Raw genomic sequence first — 15,080 nt, 5'->3', positions numbered from 1 at the left:
CTGAGCGCCAAAGAATTGAAGCCTTTGAACTCTGGTGCTGGAGAAGACTCCTGCGAGTCCCCTGGACTGCAAGGCGTTCAAACCGGTCAGTCCTAGAAGAGACCAACCCTGACTGCTCTTTAGAAGGCCAGATCTTGAAGTTGAAACTCAAGTACTTCGGCCACCTAATGAGAAGGAAGGACTCACTGGAGATGAGCCTAATGCTGGAAAAGATGGAGGGCAATAGAAGAAGGGACAACAGAGAACGAGGTGGCTGGATGGAGTCACTGAAGCAATAGGCGTGAGCTTAAAGGGACTCCAGAAGATGGTAGAGGACAGGAAGGCCTGAAGGAACATTGTCCATGGGGTCGCGAGGGGTCACACACGACTTTGCATCTAACAACAACAAACTGCAGTGTTTCGCTTAACAACTGTGGCAAATGGGGCAAAATTCACTTAACAGCTGTCTTGTTTAACAACAGAAATGTTAGGCTTAATTGGGACCGTAGGTCAAGGACTACCTCTATTTCTTTCCTTAGTGTGTCAATTGCCCCATCTTCCATCTTCTAGTTTTGCTCAACAATCCAGTTACTGAGCTGAAAAAGTATACCCTCTGCTAGTTTTCTTTCTCTAAAATTTTACCTGTTTCTTGAAAACAAAGGCTTCGTTTCTTTCTCACTCTCAACTTCAAAAGCCTTTTGGAGTAGTTTGTGGAATTTTATAGCCAGAAAGGCCAATTTCCAAGGGTTTTGTGTTCCAACAAAGGCAAGGAAGGAAGGAAAAAGAACCAAAAAACCTATTAATATTTTTCAAATTGCGTCATGGCCAGCTGTGATGGAGATTGCCTAGGAATCAAAAGGATTACTTGCAGTGTTTCTCAACCTTGGCAACTTTACGATGTGTGGACTTCTTGCTAGCTGGAGAATTCTGGGAGGTGAAGTCCACACATCATAAAGTTGCCAAGGTTGAGAAACACTGCAAGGAAGGAAGCCAGGGGCTTCTATATTTTAAGACAGAGGTTCCTGTATAGTCCATCTTCATTTGGCTTGATAACTAAAATCTGTTTTATTTAGCAAATGCCCTAAACCAGACATATCAAACTCGCAACATTACATGACGTCGCGCTACGTATTGGAACTTTTTTTGCCATTGCCGGCAATGGGGTGGGCGCGGTTTTGCGATGACGCATCCGGCCTGCGGGCCGGCATTTTGACACCCCTGCTCTAAACTGAGAATTGGCACCGGTGTTTTATCTAGGCCTACTTTTTTCTTTGTTTCTAATCACAGAAGATTCTATTTCATTTTTAGGATTTCCATCTTTGGGGTCCTTGATGCTCCCTGAAGTTGGTTGCTTTCTTGCAGATGCTTCATTACCAAACTAGGTAACATCATCAGTGATCAGTGATGATGGTACCCAGTTTGCTAACGAAAGATCAGCAAGAAAACAACCAACTTCATAAATGACTTAGATTAGGGAATTAAAGGGGAACTCATCAAATTTGCAGATGACACCAAACTGACAGGAGTATTCAACATCCCAGAAGACAAAGTCAGGATCCAAAAAGATCTAGACAAACTTGAACAATGAGCCCTATCCAACAAAATGAGTTTCAGTGTGGAGAAAAACAAAGTTTCACGTTTAGGCAGGAAAAATCAAAAAATCTAATTGGGTGAGACCTGGCTTAAAAACAGTAACTGTGAGAGGGACCTTGGAGTCCTAGTGGACAAGCGCTTGACTATAAGCCAGCAGTATGCAGCAGCAGCCAAAAAGGCTAATACAATCCTGGGTCACATAAACAGAGTCATAGAATCAAGATCACACGAAGTACTACTACCGCTTTATAAAACCCTAGTAAGACCACACCTGGACTACTGCAGCTAATTTTGGTCACCATATCATAAAAAAGATGTTGAGATTTTGGGAAAAGAAATTCAGAAAAGAGCAACTAAAATGATCAAAGGCCTGGAGACTAAAACATATGAAGAACGGCTGCAGGACTTGGGTTTGGCTAGCTAGTCTAAAGAAAAGAAGAAATAGGGGAGACGTGATAACAGTGTTCCAGTATCTGAGGGGCTGCCACAAGAAAGAGGGGGTCACATTGTTCACCAGAGCACCAGAGGGAAGGACGAGAAATAATGGTTGGAAACTTATCAAAGAGAGAAGCAACCTGGAATTAAGGAGAAACTTCCTAACAGTGAGGACAACTTGCCTCTAAAAATTGTGGGCACCCCATCACTGGAGATTTTTAAGAAGAAACTAGACAGCCACTTGTCTGGGATGGTATAGGACTATAGGTTCTCTTGCTTGAGCAGGGGGCTGGACTAGAAGACCTCCAAGGGCCATTCTATTCTATTCTATTCTATTCTATTCTATTCTATTCTATTCTATTCTATTCTATTCTATTCTATTCTATTCTATTCTATTCAACTTCAGACAGCACCAACGAACCCCGTAATTCAACATTGAGCTACAAATGTTGTCTTCTATCAGTATTTCTTTCCGGTTCAAGGATGTTGATGCCTACTGAAGTTGTGTAGTGCTTCTTTCAAAATTATGGTTTTGTTTTCACAGGGAAACCAGGCGTTGCAGGACCAAAAGGTTTTGATGGATCTCCAGGAAGCCCAGGTGATCCAGGGCCACCTGGACTTCCAGGTAGGTGGTGAAAAATATCAAAGAGGTAAAAAGTTTGCCTGGTTGATTTGCTTGTCTTGAACTATCTTAAAAGCCTTTGAACTATTGAAGTATATTACAGGGTTAGAAGAAGGTTTTGGTCACACCTGTCATTTTTTCCAAGTGAAATGAGGGTCAGGGGACAACACTGTTTGAATCTGACTCCTTGCCATTCCTTTCTTCGATCTAGTATGGATTGAAAAATAATTCTTTATGCTCTCCCTCTCAGGCCCCATGCAATCAATCAGGCACCATCCTGCAGTGGATATCTGAAATATCCATCCACAGTGGCCACTTGAGCCTCATGTTAAGCCAGAAAGCATCACTTACACATCGTAATTCCCCCTTACATGTTGTTCTGAGTTACAAGCTGGTATGGAGGAAGCATTATTTTCTCACTGTTCTGACCCAGAGTTAAGTTGCTTTGTAAGTCCAAGTCAGACAGATAAACTCAATAAAAATGATTCCAAAACGGATACACTTTATTCAGAGATACTTGCATTTGTATGGTTGTTGCTTCTGGATACCATACATCTGTTCATTCTCATAGGTGAGAAAATAATGCTTCCTCCATACCAGCTTGTAACTTGGAGTGGAGCCAACTGAGACATCTGAATGGCTCCATGCTTCTCTCAGACAAAGAACATTCCAACCTGGCTCGTGGCCAGGATACCCTGTGATGAACTTTAGAAACACCTCCCACAGATCTGATAACATGGGATTGCAGACTAGCTAAACTACATTACCCACAAGCCATCTCTTAAGGAGACAGCACTTAACCCAATAAATGCCAAATGTGATCCAGAACACATGTCGTGCCACGGTTTCCTTGATTGTGATTTGTTGAGTAGGATACAGTGACTGGATCCACACATTGCATTGTTCGAAAATTAAAAAAAAAACAAACCACTAGTTTTGTTTCTATGAGCTCAATGTTTTGAGAAGTTACAATCTGACACCAGTTAGGATTACCTTGTTCTCCTTTCCTCTCTGGAGCTACCAGGGTGTGGCTATTTCTTTATTTATTGTAATTTCCACCCGACAATGTGAAGTCACAGCTACCAATTTTTTAGCTGGTGTTGGCCTTTATATGCATCACGTTCCTCCCAAGATTCTGAGATGTCTTATTTATCATCACAGTATATGTGTGGGATCCAAACAATTTGGATTTTTGCAATTGACAGGTGGAAATTTTGCCAACACATAGATGTTTTTAGTGCTGTCCAAGATTTGATGGTATGGCAGTCATGTGCCAATAATCACTAGGACCACTATGTACATGATTATATGCCCTAACCTTTCAATTATAAGCTTCCCATTCATTTATAACAACCTTGGAGAACATGGGGATTTGTTTTAAATGGATTTTTATTCAAGAAGTTTTTTGAAAAGTAAAAAGTTTCCAAATTTTAAGAAAATGGATACTAAAGAAAAGTAAAAGCAAAATGTTAAGTAAATTAAAACAAAATTGAGAAAAAAAATCTCATCACCATTCCCCTTGGTACATTTATTACATGCATTTACTAGTTTGTTTATTTGTTAGATTTGTGTGCCCCCCATCTCGTCTAGAGGTGACTCGGGGTGAACTTACAAATGTTGTGGGAAGTAAACAATAATTTTCAGATTTGATACATTAAATACTCTTTAGGTTTGCTAGGTTAGGTTAGATTAGGTTATGCTGGGTTGGGTTAGGGTAGGTAGTCTTTTGATTTGTTAGGTTGGGTTGGGTTAGGTTAGGATTAGTTAGGTTAGGTTGGGTAGGTAGTCTTTACATTTGCTACATTGGGTTGGGTTGGGTTGAGTTAGGTTAGGTTAGTAAGGTTGGTTAGGTAGTCAGGTTGGGTTGAGCTGGGTTGGTTAGGTTAGGATAGGTTAAGTTAGGTTGGATAGTAGTCTTTACATTTGCTAGATTGAGTTAGGTTGAGTTAGGTTGGTTAGGTAGTCTTTGGGTTAGGTTGGGTTGAGTTAGGTTAAGTTAGGTTAGATAAGGTTGGTTATATAGTCTTTGGGTTGGGTTAGGTTAGGATAGGTTAAGTTAGGTTGGGTAGGTACGTTTTTTACGTTTTACGTTTTCTTTATGTTTTCTGGGTTGGTTTGGGTTAAGCTAGGTTAGGTAAGGTTGGTTAGATAGTCTTTGGATTGGGTTAGGTTGGGTTGGGTTTGAGTAGGTTAGGTTAAGTTACGTTGTCTTTAGGTTTGCAACATATTCTCTAGATTAGAGATCCTAGTTTGCAGAGAACAGCATTAGCTTGCTTAGTATAAACCTGGACTTGCATTGAGTTTTTGAATGCTTTGTGGTCCTTACTGTTTGTGGAGAAGATCAGGGATGTAGCGTAGGGTTGATAACTAATCTACATCTTCATTAGTATCCACATAAAGGATAGCAGTAAGAGCAAATGGGGAAAAACCACATTTCATCATTGTACATAATTGTGGCTAGCTGTACATCTACCCTTATGTGAAATTTCTCAATTTCTCCTTTCCTAAAATGTTTAAGAAAGAGCAGCTGAAGGGGTCATCTCTGTGATAAGTGAACAATTCCAGTCCTAAATCAAGTCTGTAGAAACACAAGGGATTGGTTTTGTCTGCAATATGAATTGCATTAGAAGTGTTAGTATTTACAATAGGCAGATCCTTGCATTACTTTTCTAAAACATCAAGAGAAATCATTGTTGGCAATTCTTCTCTTCCTTAGGTGAATTTGGTCGCCCTGGCTCTCCAGGCCTTCTGGGGGAAAAAGGACAACCTGGACAAGATGGCATCCCTGGACCAGCAGGGCAGAAAGGTGAACCAGGTGAGTGAGTCTCCTTTTTTTAGGTTTGATGCTTTCCTTTTCCTTTTGCATCATGGTGATGAATCCATCGGTTGAAGGGTTGATGTCTTTTAACAAAGATTGCATTCAGAGATCCATAACACGAAATCGCATGGTTAATTTGGCCATTGTGGTTGTGTTCTTTCAGGTCAACCAGGATTTGGACTTCCCGGACCTCCAGGCCTCCAAGGACTCACAGGCAAAGATTAATTTTATTTCTTAATGAAAAAGAAAGTTCATTGTTTCATAATAGATCTCCTAATTTGGTACCAAGTGAGAGAAAAAAGTTTTTTCTATCCGACTTAAAATGGCTGGATCATCATCGGGATGGTCAGGTTGCTTCATTTTGGAGACAGAAATGCAATTGACATTTGGATATGAGAGGGCAAGCGTTGCAAATTCTGAAAATCTCAGAATGCTCAGATCTCTTAATATTGCAAATCTCAGGATGCCTGATTAAAAATCATGTTGGCTGCAAACCTTAGGAGATATATGCCCAAAAACTTTGGGAAGGTCCATCCAGACTGAGGGTAATGTAAAACGTGCCTCCAGAAGTTGTGGGTGCTCCATCAGTAGAGGCTTTTAAGAAGAGTTTGGACAGCCATTTGTTCGAAATGTTATAGTTTTCTGTTTGAGCAGGGGGTTGGACTAGAAGACCTCCAAGGCCCCTTCCAATTCTGCCATTCTGTTATTCTGTTAAAACTGAAATGCCGGGATGCACAAAAAATTTGCATCTAGCCACCTAGGAAATTTTGCTTCACAATCTAATGCAGGGGTAGTCAACCTTGGCTCTTTTATGACTCATGGACTTCAACTCCCAGAATTCCTGAGCCAGGACCTCCAAGGCCCCTTCCAATTCTGCCATTCTGTTATTCTGTTAAAACTGAAATGCCGGGATGCACAAAAAATTTGCATCTAGCCACCTAGGAAATTTTGCTTCACAATCTAATGCAGGGGTAGTCAACCTTGGCTCTTTTATGACTCGTGGACTTCAACTTCCTGGGAGTTGAAGTCCACGAGTCATAAAAGAGCCAAGGTTGACTACCCCTGATCTAATGAATAAATCCTTTACTTTTGATTCACATCCCCTGTGCTGTAAAGTTGCTTCACTACCCGTCTTAAATCATGAACCACAAATATAAAAAACTCTTCATATATAAAGTAAAGTGAAAATAATGGGAGCAGCAAACTTGAAGGATGGGTTTTGGGTGTTCCCGGTCTTTTTGAGAATGCTGACAGGTGGGAGCTACTGGGAGGGATATATCAGAAAATATTGGGTACCAGTTTCTCAGCCTGCATCATCAAATAGTCTGGTGGTCTCTCCCATTTCTCTTTTACTTCATCAGCAATTTAAAGACCGTTGTGGAATGCTGATCCATTTACACCCCTCTCTCCTTCTTTGTTTTAACAAATAGGTCAAAAGGGAGATTCGGGCTTCTCTGGACCCCCAGGGCCTCCGGGACCCCCTGGTTTAAAAGGAGAAATGGGCGCCAAGGGGTATCCTGGCAACCAGGGCTTAGAAGGTCCCCCAGGACTTCCTGGGCGAGCATCAGAAGGACCCAAGGGTAACCCTGGACCTCCAGGCATACCAGGACGGCCAGGTAAGAAAAGGACGGTCTATACGCTGAATATTTTGCTGGAAGGTTATTGGCTTGTCATTCTATCGTTTTGATCAGCTCATTCCAGGCTCATGCTTTTGATGATCTGGCCAGACATTTCGTATATAAAGTGCCTTTGCGGCATCGTTGAGTTATCCTGAAAAAGACAAGCACTGTCAAGAGTCAAGAGACAAAAATAGAATCTGCTGATAATCTGCCAGCAAAACTTTGCCAATTTTTACATGGGCTCTGCATGTCATCACAGCACCCATCAAGCCAAGCACCCAATCAGCCTTAATAGCATCTGCCCAGGCTGCGTGTACCATGATGCCACCTGATCAGGAAATCCATCTTGTGCACCGAATGATAATTCTCACTGCTCGTAGGACCATTGGAAATCAAATTCATGTTAGCAGCACAGCATGTTCAGTATTCATCATTTATTCCTCCTTGTTTGGGTTATGCTCATCATTAATGCTCGTTCTTGCTCCATCGTATCCTCCATTCCAGCAGGTGCATCCCGTCTCATCTTCATTCTATCACCCTGTCCATCTTGTTTGTTTGTGGTTCCTGTGTATAAGTGATAATGTTAAATAAATGCCACCGGGCCGTTACTGGTATCTGATCAAATCTGCCTGACGTATGGGACCGATTTTTGGCAAGTTTAGAGAAAGTGATATAACTTGTGTGCTACTGTTATATGTCCAACAGTCCTATTTTGGAATTTGTGGAATAAGACAACTGAGTTATTAGAATAGCCATTGTAGATAATTCAGGGTTATTTAGACTGACCTTTAATTCAGGGAACTCCAAACTTGGCAACTTTAAGACTTGTGGATTTCAATTCTCAGAATTCCATGGATGGCTGAGGAATTCTGGGAATTGAAGTAGACAGGCCTTAAAGTTGCCAAATCTGGAGACCCCTGCTGTAATTGACAGTTTTTGTACACTTTCTGACAGTTGGTAAGACTCAATTAGTGATGACACTTTATGACCATAGACGATGCATTTTATTTGTAGCTCAACCTGGGCAAAATGTTATGACATCTCAAAAAACTAAAATGATAGAGTGAGTTCTAAAGAACATAACAGATTGGGCATCGTTAGGAAATCTTGTCTCTTCCTAGTACATATACATTAAATAATGTTTTAATAAGTTATTTGTGGGATTTATATTCTATCAATTTGCCAATTGGTGTCACTCAGGGTGGCTAACAAAAAAAAAACAATACTAACACCTTAAAATAAGCTGTCCTTTAAGTCTAACACCTTAAAATAAACTGTCCTTTAAGTCAGGGGTCCCCAACCCACACCAGGCCATGTTATGTCAGAAACTGGGCCACACAAACAAGGAAAGCCCCATCTGTAGGATGTAAGCAGCACACGAAACCAGCCCCTCCCCCTCTTTGGTCCATTGAAAAAACTCATTCCACGGAACCGGTCCCTGGTACCCAAAAGGTTGATGGCCACTGCTTTAAGTCAAGCTTGATGTCTTGATGGGTATGTCCATGGAGGTTTTTTGGCAGATATAAGGAAGTGATTTGCCATTGCTTTACTCCAATCTAGACTTTAGCCTTTAGAGTTCCTGTTGGCTTCTAACTGACCTTGGTTAAATATTAACATAACTTCCCCAACTTCAGATAAAATTCTCTTTGTATGTTACATAAGAGAAAGGCTGTGCATTCTGACTTTCATGTACACAAGTTCTTTAAGATCTGTTTATCCCCGGAAATATATTTCCAGCACAAAAACCTGAAGATGGCATACAAGTCGAATATAAGAATATCGTAATTATACAGCAGTGATGAAGTTGATGATAACAACTCATTAACTGGCTATAAACATAAGTTAGATGTTAAACATTCAATCGCCCAGGATAAGTATTCAGACAAACATTCAACCTGGTATCTACTAGGTGACAAGGAAGGCAGTAGAACACATCTCTAGGTCTTCTCATCAACGCCTTTGAAGTAAATGCAAGGCGTCTGAAGAACAGCTCCATTGTTGGGTAGTTCCACATGACTGCAGAAGAATTTGATTCACCTTTGAAGAAGGCAGCATCAACACACACACATTCCCTTCATGTAGGACATGGGTCTTCAAACTTGGCCCTTTTATGATTTGTGGACTTTAGCTCCCAGAATTCCTCAGCCAGGAATTCTGGGAGTTGAAGTCCACAAGTCATAAAAGGGCCAAGTTTGAAGACCCTTCATGTTGTAAGAGGATTGGGAGAAGACTAAATTTGATGAAGACCCTGTCACTTTAGACTGTGACTAAGGGGAAGTGGTAGTAATGGCCCGGTGGCATTGTTTCTATCATCTTTGTTTTCAATGCATGTAGAATGTAGCCGTTCATCTCATGCTACCGTACATCTGCCAGTGGGTGAAGACCAAACTGTTGTTATGAGTAAAAGGAAATGCAATTGGCCCGTTGTTGGTGGAATCAACCCCTGGAATGTAACTCAGCAACGATTGGACAAGAAGAAAGCAGTTGCAAACCATGAAGAAAGAGAACTAGATACATAGAACAATCTATTTTGTTGACAGCGATCGTCAATAATTGGCAGAAGGGTCGCACTTTTGACTGACTTCTTGAAGCTACTCCTAACACGGAGATGCTTTTGATAGACAGGTAGTTCTCAAGTTACAACCACAACTTCTGGAATCAGAAGTTCTTGTTAAGTCAGTTGTCCCCAATTTTATTGCCTTTTTTATCACAAATCACTTCAGTTAAATGAATCATGTGGTCATTAAGAGAATCCAGCTTCCTTCATTGACTTTACGTGTTGGAAGCTGGATGGAAAGATGGCAGATGGTGATCACATGACCAGCGTAAAAACATGCTGGTTGCCAAGCACCCAAATTTTGATCCTGTGACTCTCTTAAGTGCGAGGATCAAGTTGTAAGTCATCTTTTTCAAATCTCCTTGTAACTTTGAACAGTCATCAAATTAATGGTTGTAAGTTGAGGATCCCCCCTGTAATAACTTGCATTTATTCCAAACAGCGTCCCTTGAACAGCCTCAACAATTTTTTTTTCCTTGGGGCTGAGACATTCACTGTAAAAATAATAATAATACTAATAATTTTTGATCATGATGACAGTTTGGTGTCCACGTGGAATTAAAAACAAAGAATCGTAGATGGATTGCTGTGAAAACGTATTGGTTTGTTTATGTGCCTAACTATATTGATATTTTTCTTTGTAATGATGGCCTTGGTGAACTTTTGATCACCTCCTTCCAGGTGCCACAGGTTAGCACATTAACTCTAGCGTAATACCTTTTGCATGAAATTAAATGCACGTCTGATGGTTTCTTCTCCAGAATGAGTATGCCAAGTCATCAATCTATCTTGTACGTAGAATGAGGCAAAGGCAGAAGTTTGACTGAAAAATAGCATTAAAATTTAAATGAAAAGATGATGGTCTAAATTTGTACAAAAGTCTTTCAATGTCTACACTTTTTTATGTTATTTTTTTTTAAAAAAATGTGGGATTTATTTACCCCACAAATTGCAAGGATTGTGTGGCCCAACTGAAAATGAAGCGTGTTTATTTATCATTTATAAACACCTCATTTTGGGTAGAATCAATGTGATGTTCTGGGCATGATCACCTTTGCCATAACATAAGCTATAAATATGACTTATTAGCATTGGGAATCGCTTAACTGTATGCCTTTGTAATTCTTGTTTGTTTATAGCGAGAGTCCAGTCTGAATGAGGCTGCAATAAAATGGATCTGTACTTTTGTCCAGTTTACTTACGTGTAAATCCCTATTGAATTCAGGCTCAATTCTGGGTTTAAAAAAAAAAAAGCAGAGTGTTTAGCTCTAAGAAAGTTTTAGTCTGTATGTTTTCTAATTGCAACTAGATTTTTTTTCTTGTAAGATAATGTTGATGAGACAAAATGATAGTGTGTGTGTGTGTGTGTGTGTGTGTGTGTACTTCTTAGGACAAAGTTGACTTGGCATACACATTTGTATAAAATGGAGTAAAAAGAAATATTGAAAGTTTTGCTAAGAGAGCTTTTCAGAAACAATATCGTCATGGAAAAGTTCTGAACCTAAGTGTTATTTAAATAGAGCAATCAACTGTGGCTCATTAAAAGTGCAGTTTAATTAAATGTAAAAAAAAAAATGGAAATTCGTGAAGCAACAAAGATTGGTTACTTTTTGTTTGTATATTTTGAAAAGGCTTAGCAAAACTTGGACTCTTGTTTTGCAATAAAAAGTTCCGGTTAGTCTAATCTTTTGTTTAGCATTAATATAGAATGGTCAACCGAGAATGCAGAGAAACAAGTGAGATGGAAACTTATGCATACGTACTTCCTAATTTATTGCTGATAAATTTGCATGGATTCTTTACATTTTTGTGAATATTTCACTGACAAGCTGTAAACTGTGCATATTAACGTCATGTCACTTTAGCCTTTATCCATTATTCTGGAGAAGTATACAAATCATGATGGATAGCATAAACCTATTCCAGAATTGGTTTCATCGGAAAAAACTGGCAATTATCTTTTAAGTATTAAAAAAATACATAATAAATATACCTTTGCATAATATTCAATTGTTTTAATAATAGTATTAATAATAGCATCGATATTAGTGTCACTAGCAGGATTAATTAACATGGGCAAAAGGAACATTATCTTTGAATTGAGTTGGAATCCTCTGATGATTTTTTTGGCAATAAAGTAGTTCCTGAGATTTTTTTTTCTTTTTAAACTTTGCAGTCTAGCCTTCAAACCAGATGACCGTTCCTAGTCATTTTCTGCCATACCATGTTTAACATAAATAAAATTACGTTGATCCCACTCAGGATGATTACACCAAAAATATCTGGCCTTTTGTCTTAATGGCAATGCAAAAAAATGGGCTTTTGTTCTTCTTTAGAACTTAGAAAACTATTTCAAGGTTACTGGAACAGACACACTGCTAGTTGATTTCAACCAGGTTATTCCTTCTGCAGCCAAGTCAATGAAATGATCACGAAAATGTTTGTTGTTTGTTGTTTACCTGAAACTAACAGATATTGAGCCTTGACCAGAAGAATGTCAACTAAGGTTGACTTTGACGAGTTGTAGCAGCCTTATCACCAGAATAAGTTGTATATCTAAATTATTTTGTCTAGAAACACATGGTATGTGTGTTTGATGTGGTGGGAAGGAGGGTTGTATGTGCATGCACACATTTGCAATCTATAAATACAAAATATGCTGGTGAGATGGGTTTTCTCTGTGTAGTATCAACTCATGAATGCTAATTCTAACTAGTCATCTTGTTTTGCACTGTTATATCTCATATCTTCCCCCTAACAACGAACATTGGCCTTTGGTGAACTCTGGCTCTTCCAGGTCCTCCAGGTTAGATTCTTAACTTGGCAAGTTTGTTTGACTGTATTGGTTGCTTGATAATGTTATTTTGCTGTACACTTAGATCCTGGTTGCATAAGATATAACTGTTAATCATGATTTAACATTACCCCACATTAACACAGAGCTGTGTGGCAATAAAAAAAAATCAGAAGCTTTCTGTATCATACATTTGCTCATATCCAAATTTAAACCAGTCCATGGTTAGCTTGAACTATACTTTATTGAACAAGTCAACTTCAAAACATCTCCTGTGGGAACACAACTGTCAGGTGTGAAAGATGAGGCTCACATCTGAAGTTCCAATTAAACTGATTTATTGTTATATAGCCTATGCGCAGGAATCTTTTCAGCTAACAGCACCTACCTGGAGTTAGATACGGATCAACAGAATTCAAGGAGATTGGACCTAGTTCACTTGTGGCTACGTAGGGATGCTAGACTGATCCCATTTTTAACTCTAACCCTAGGTTCTGTTACTCCTTCTCCTACAATAATACATTGATCCATAATTCAGTCCGCCTGCATTTTAGCCTTGCATGTTATGCAAATTTGGGAACATTAGGTGTTATTTTGTCAATATAACCATACTTTACAAATCTGGCTTGTTTCTGTCAACCATTGTTACAGCTGAACTACGTTTAGGTTCAGAATTCATGTGTTACCCCTTGAAAATGTAGAACCTAGATAGCTAATCTGTTTTTCCTAATTCTGTTGGAAAAAGTTTTTTCAACTGGAACTTTTGCATTTAATTACAACCTGAAGAGGGCGGTTGCTAAGCAGAACCTTGTGGCCTTTTAAGAATTGTGATTATACTTTTCTTGATGTTTCTTTTCATGTGGTATAGCAATTACCAGACCTTTTGTTGTTGTTATTGTTATCTCAACAATTTTCCAGTTGGTATTAATTTTAAAATAATTTTAAAAGGCACGCTGGGTTTGGTAGATTATTACCCCTTGATATATGCTATCTAACACTATCTATCCCTTCTACTTCTGTGGTTGAAAACATTTCATGAGATCAACATCCTCTTCAATCAAACTTTTTAAAAAAACACTTAAACTAATTGGTTGGTTTAAGAAAATCATGTTCGTAGGGCAGAAACAGCATAGAAATTGCCAGCATCTTCAGGACAGGCACCCAGTTAATTCATTTAAATCAATTTTGTCCATTTCCTGGCCATCTCATTCAGCTCCAATTCATCAGGAGGATATCACGTTGGCAAATTCTGATTGGGTATTTATATAGTAATATCTACATTCTCCCATTCTGTGGCAGAATGTGCTTAAAACAAGAAAAGCACCATATACCTTTATCTCATTTTTTAATTTAAGATGCCAAAGACCTTTCCATGTTAAACTGTTACTATGAATGATCACCTTCAATTTGTTGAAATGCCTGAAATGAATGAATGAATAAATGAATGAATGAATGAATGAATGATTTGACCAGCAAAAGGAGGAAGAACTAAACCAATGTGGAAAGATTGTCTCAAAGATAAGGACTGTCCTTCCTACCCATGCCTTTTCTCCTTATCTTCATTGGTGCCATTTCACTAATAATCATGGGCTGGTTAGTCCCGTTTTTGTCTGCTGATCTTAGAAACCATAGATGGCCAGTTATTGAGTTTGTTGACTCAACAAACTCATTGATATGATATGAGAATGCCCACCAAAGATATTTGTTCTCCTTCTCACCTCTGCCTGTACCATCTCTTTACACTCTGCAAGGCCTCAGGAGATCACCAGGTTGGTGAAGTAGAACCCCCGCCTTAAACCCTTTTTATGGCAGTTCTGAACTCTACCTGTGGCTCCCAGCCATAGTTTCCTACAATTCTGTAGGAATATACACAACTCTGCTTAGAAGACCCAAACTTCCTTTCCAACCCAAGGCTTCTATAAATACATCTCAAGAGGAAATGTTACCATCATGGTGTGGGTCCCCCAATGTTGTACTAGCACAATCCCTCTCCATACTATCTCAAAATCAGGAATGGCCTCTCCATACTATCTCAAAATCAGGAATGGCCTCCTCCCTAGCCATTCCCCATGTAGAATAAGACTCATGAAAGAATACTTGATCTCAGCCCAAAGGCTAAGAAACGGTCAATTGAATACAATAAGGAAAAGGTTAATTGCACATTGGACAGTCGATGCTCAGAAACTAAGGCACAAAGCATTATAAATTGATATAGCAGAACCACCATAACCACCACCCCAACTTCTTCCTTGACTTGATCCTGAACATAAAATGGCCCACAGACATAAAGGGCATGGTCTTTTAGCCCAAGGCCACACCGGGGATAGAGCTGATTCTGAGGTTGCACTGACACACCAATTCTCTGTTGCAACTTGAAGGTCTTCCTGGGCCCGAGGGACCTCGTGGACCACCCGGGATTGGGGGAGTGAAAGGAGAAAAAGGAAACCCTGGCCAGCCCGGTCAGCCTGGACTGCCCGGACTGAAGGGTGATCAGGGGGCACCTGGACAGTCGGTAAGTGAAAAATGGGAGGGCCCAAAAGTTGGTTTCTAACACAGTGGAAGCAAGAGGTGGGAGGGGGATTTCATACCTCTTTAACTTGAGAACAAATCTCACCCACTTGGGTAGTATTTCTGTCTAAGCCTTGGGATGTTAGTTGTTAAGT

General features: G+C 39.6%; 1 protein-coding gene across 4 annotated transcripts in view; it reads left to right on the top strand.

The window, feature by feature from the left end:
- Nucleotides 1–15,080, top strand: part of COL4A5 (collagen type IV alpha 5 chain) — a 138,058-nt gene that overhangs the window by 106,703 nt on the left and 16,275 nt on the right. For 2 of the 4 annotated variants that reach the window (XM_039348725.1, XM_039348724.1), the window contains 7 exons: nt 2,552–2,632; nt 5,346–5,444; nt 5,611–5,661; nt 6,878–7,063; nt 10,305–10,313; nt 12,421–12,429; nt 14,796–14,929. In XM_039348725.1, coding sequence (XP_039204659.1) covers nt 2,552–2,632; nt 5,346–5,444; nt 5,611–5,661; nt 6,878–7,063; nt 10,305–10,313; nt 12,421–12,429; nt 14,796–14,929 — 569 coding nt within the window. The remainder of the gene's footprint in view (nt 1–2,551; nt 2,633–5,345; nt 5,445–5,610; nt 5,662–6,877; nt 7,064–10,304; nt 10,314–12,420; nt 12,430–14,795; nt 14,930–15,080) is intronic. The other 2 variants (XM_039348727.1, XM_039348726.1) reach the window with 1 other exon arrangement.

This window comes from Crotalus tigris, unplaced genomic scaffold (genome assembly GCF_016545835.1).
Source record: "Crotalus tigris isolate CLP2741 ecotype Arizona unplaced genomic scaffold, ASM1654583v1 scf7180000018172.2679963, whole genome shotgun sequence".
Lineage (NCBI taxonomy): Eukaryota > Metazoa > Chordata > Lepidosauria > Squamata > Viperidae > Crotalus > Crotalus tigris.
Note: the sequence above shows the minus strand (reverse complement) of the source record. Positions and strands in the feature narration are given on the sequence as shown.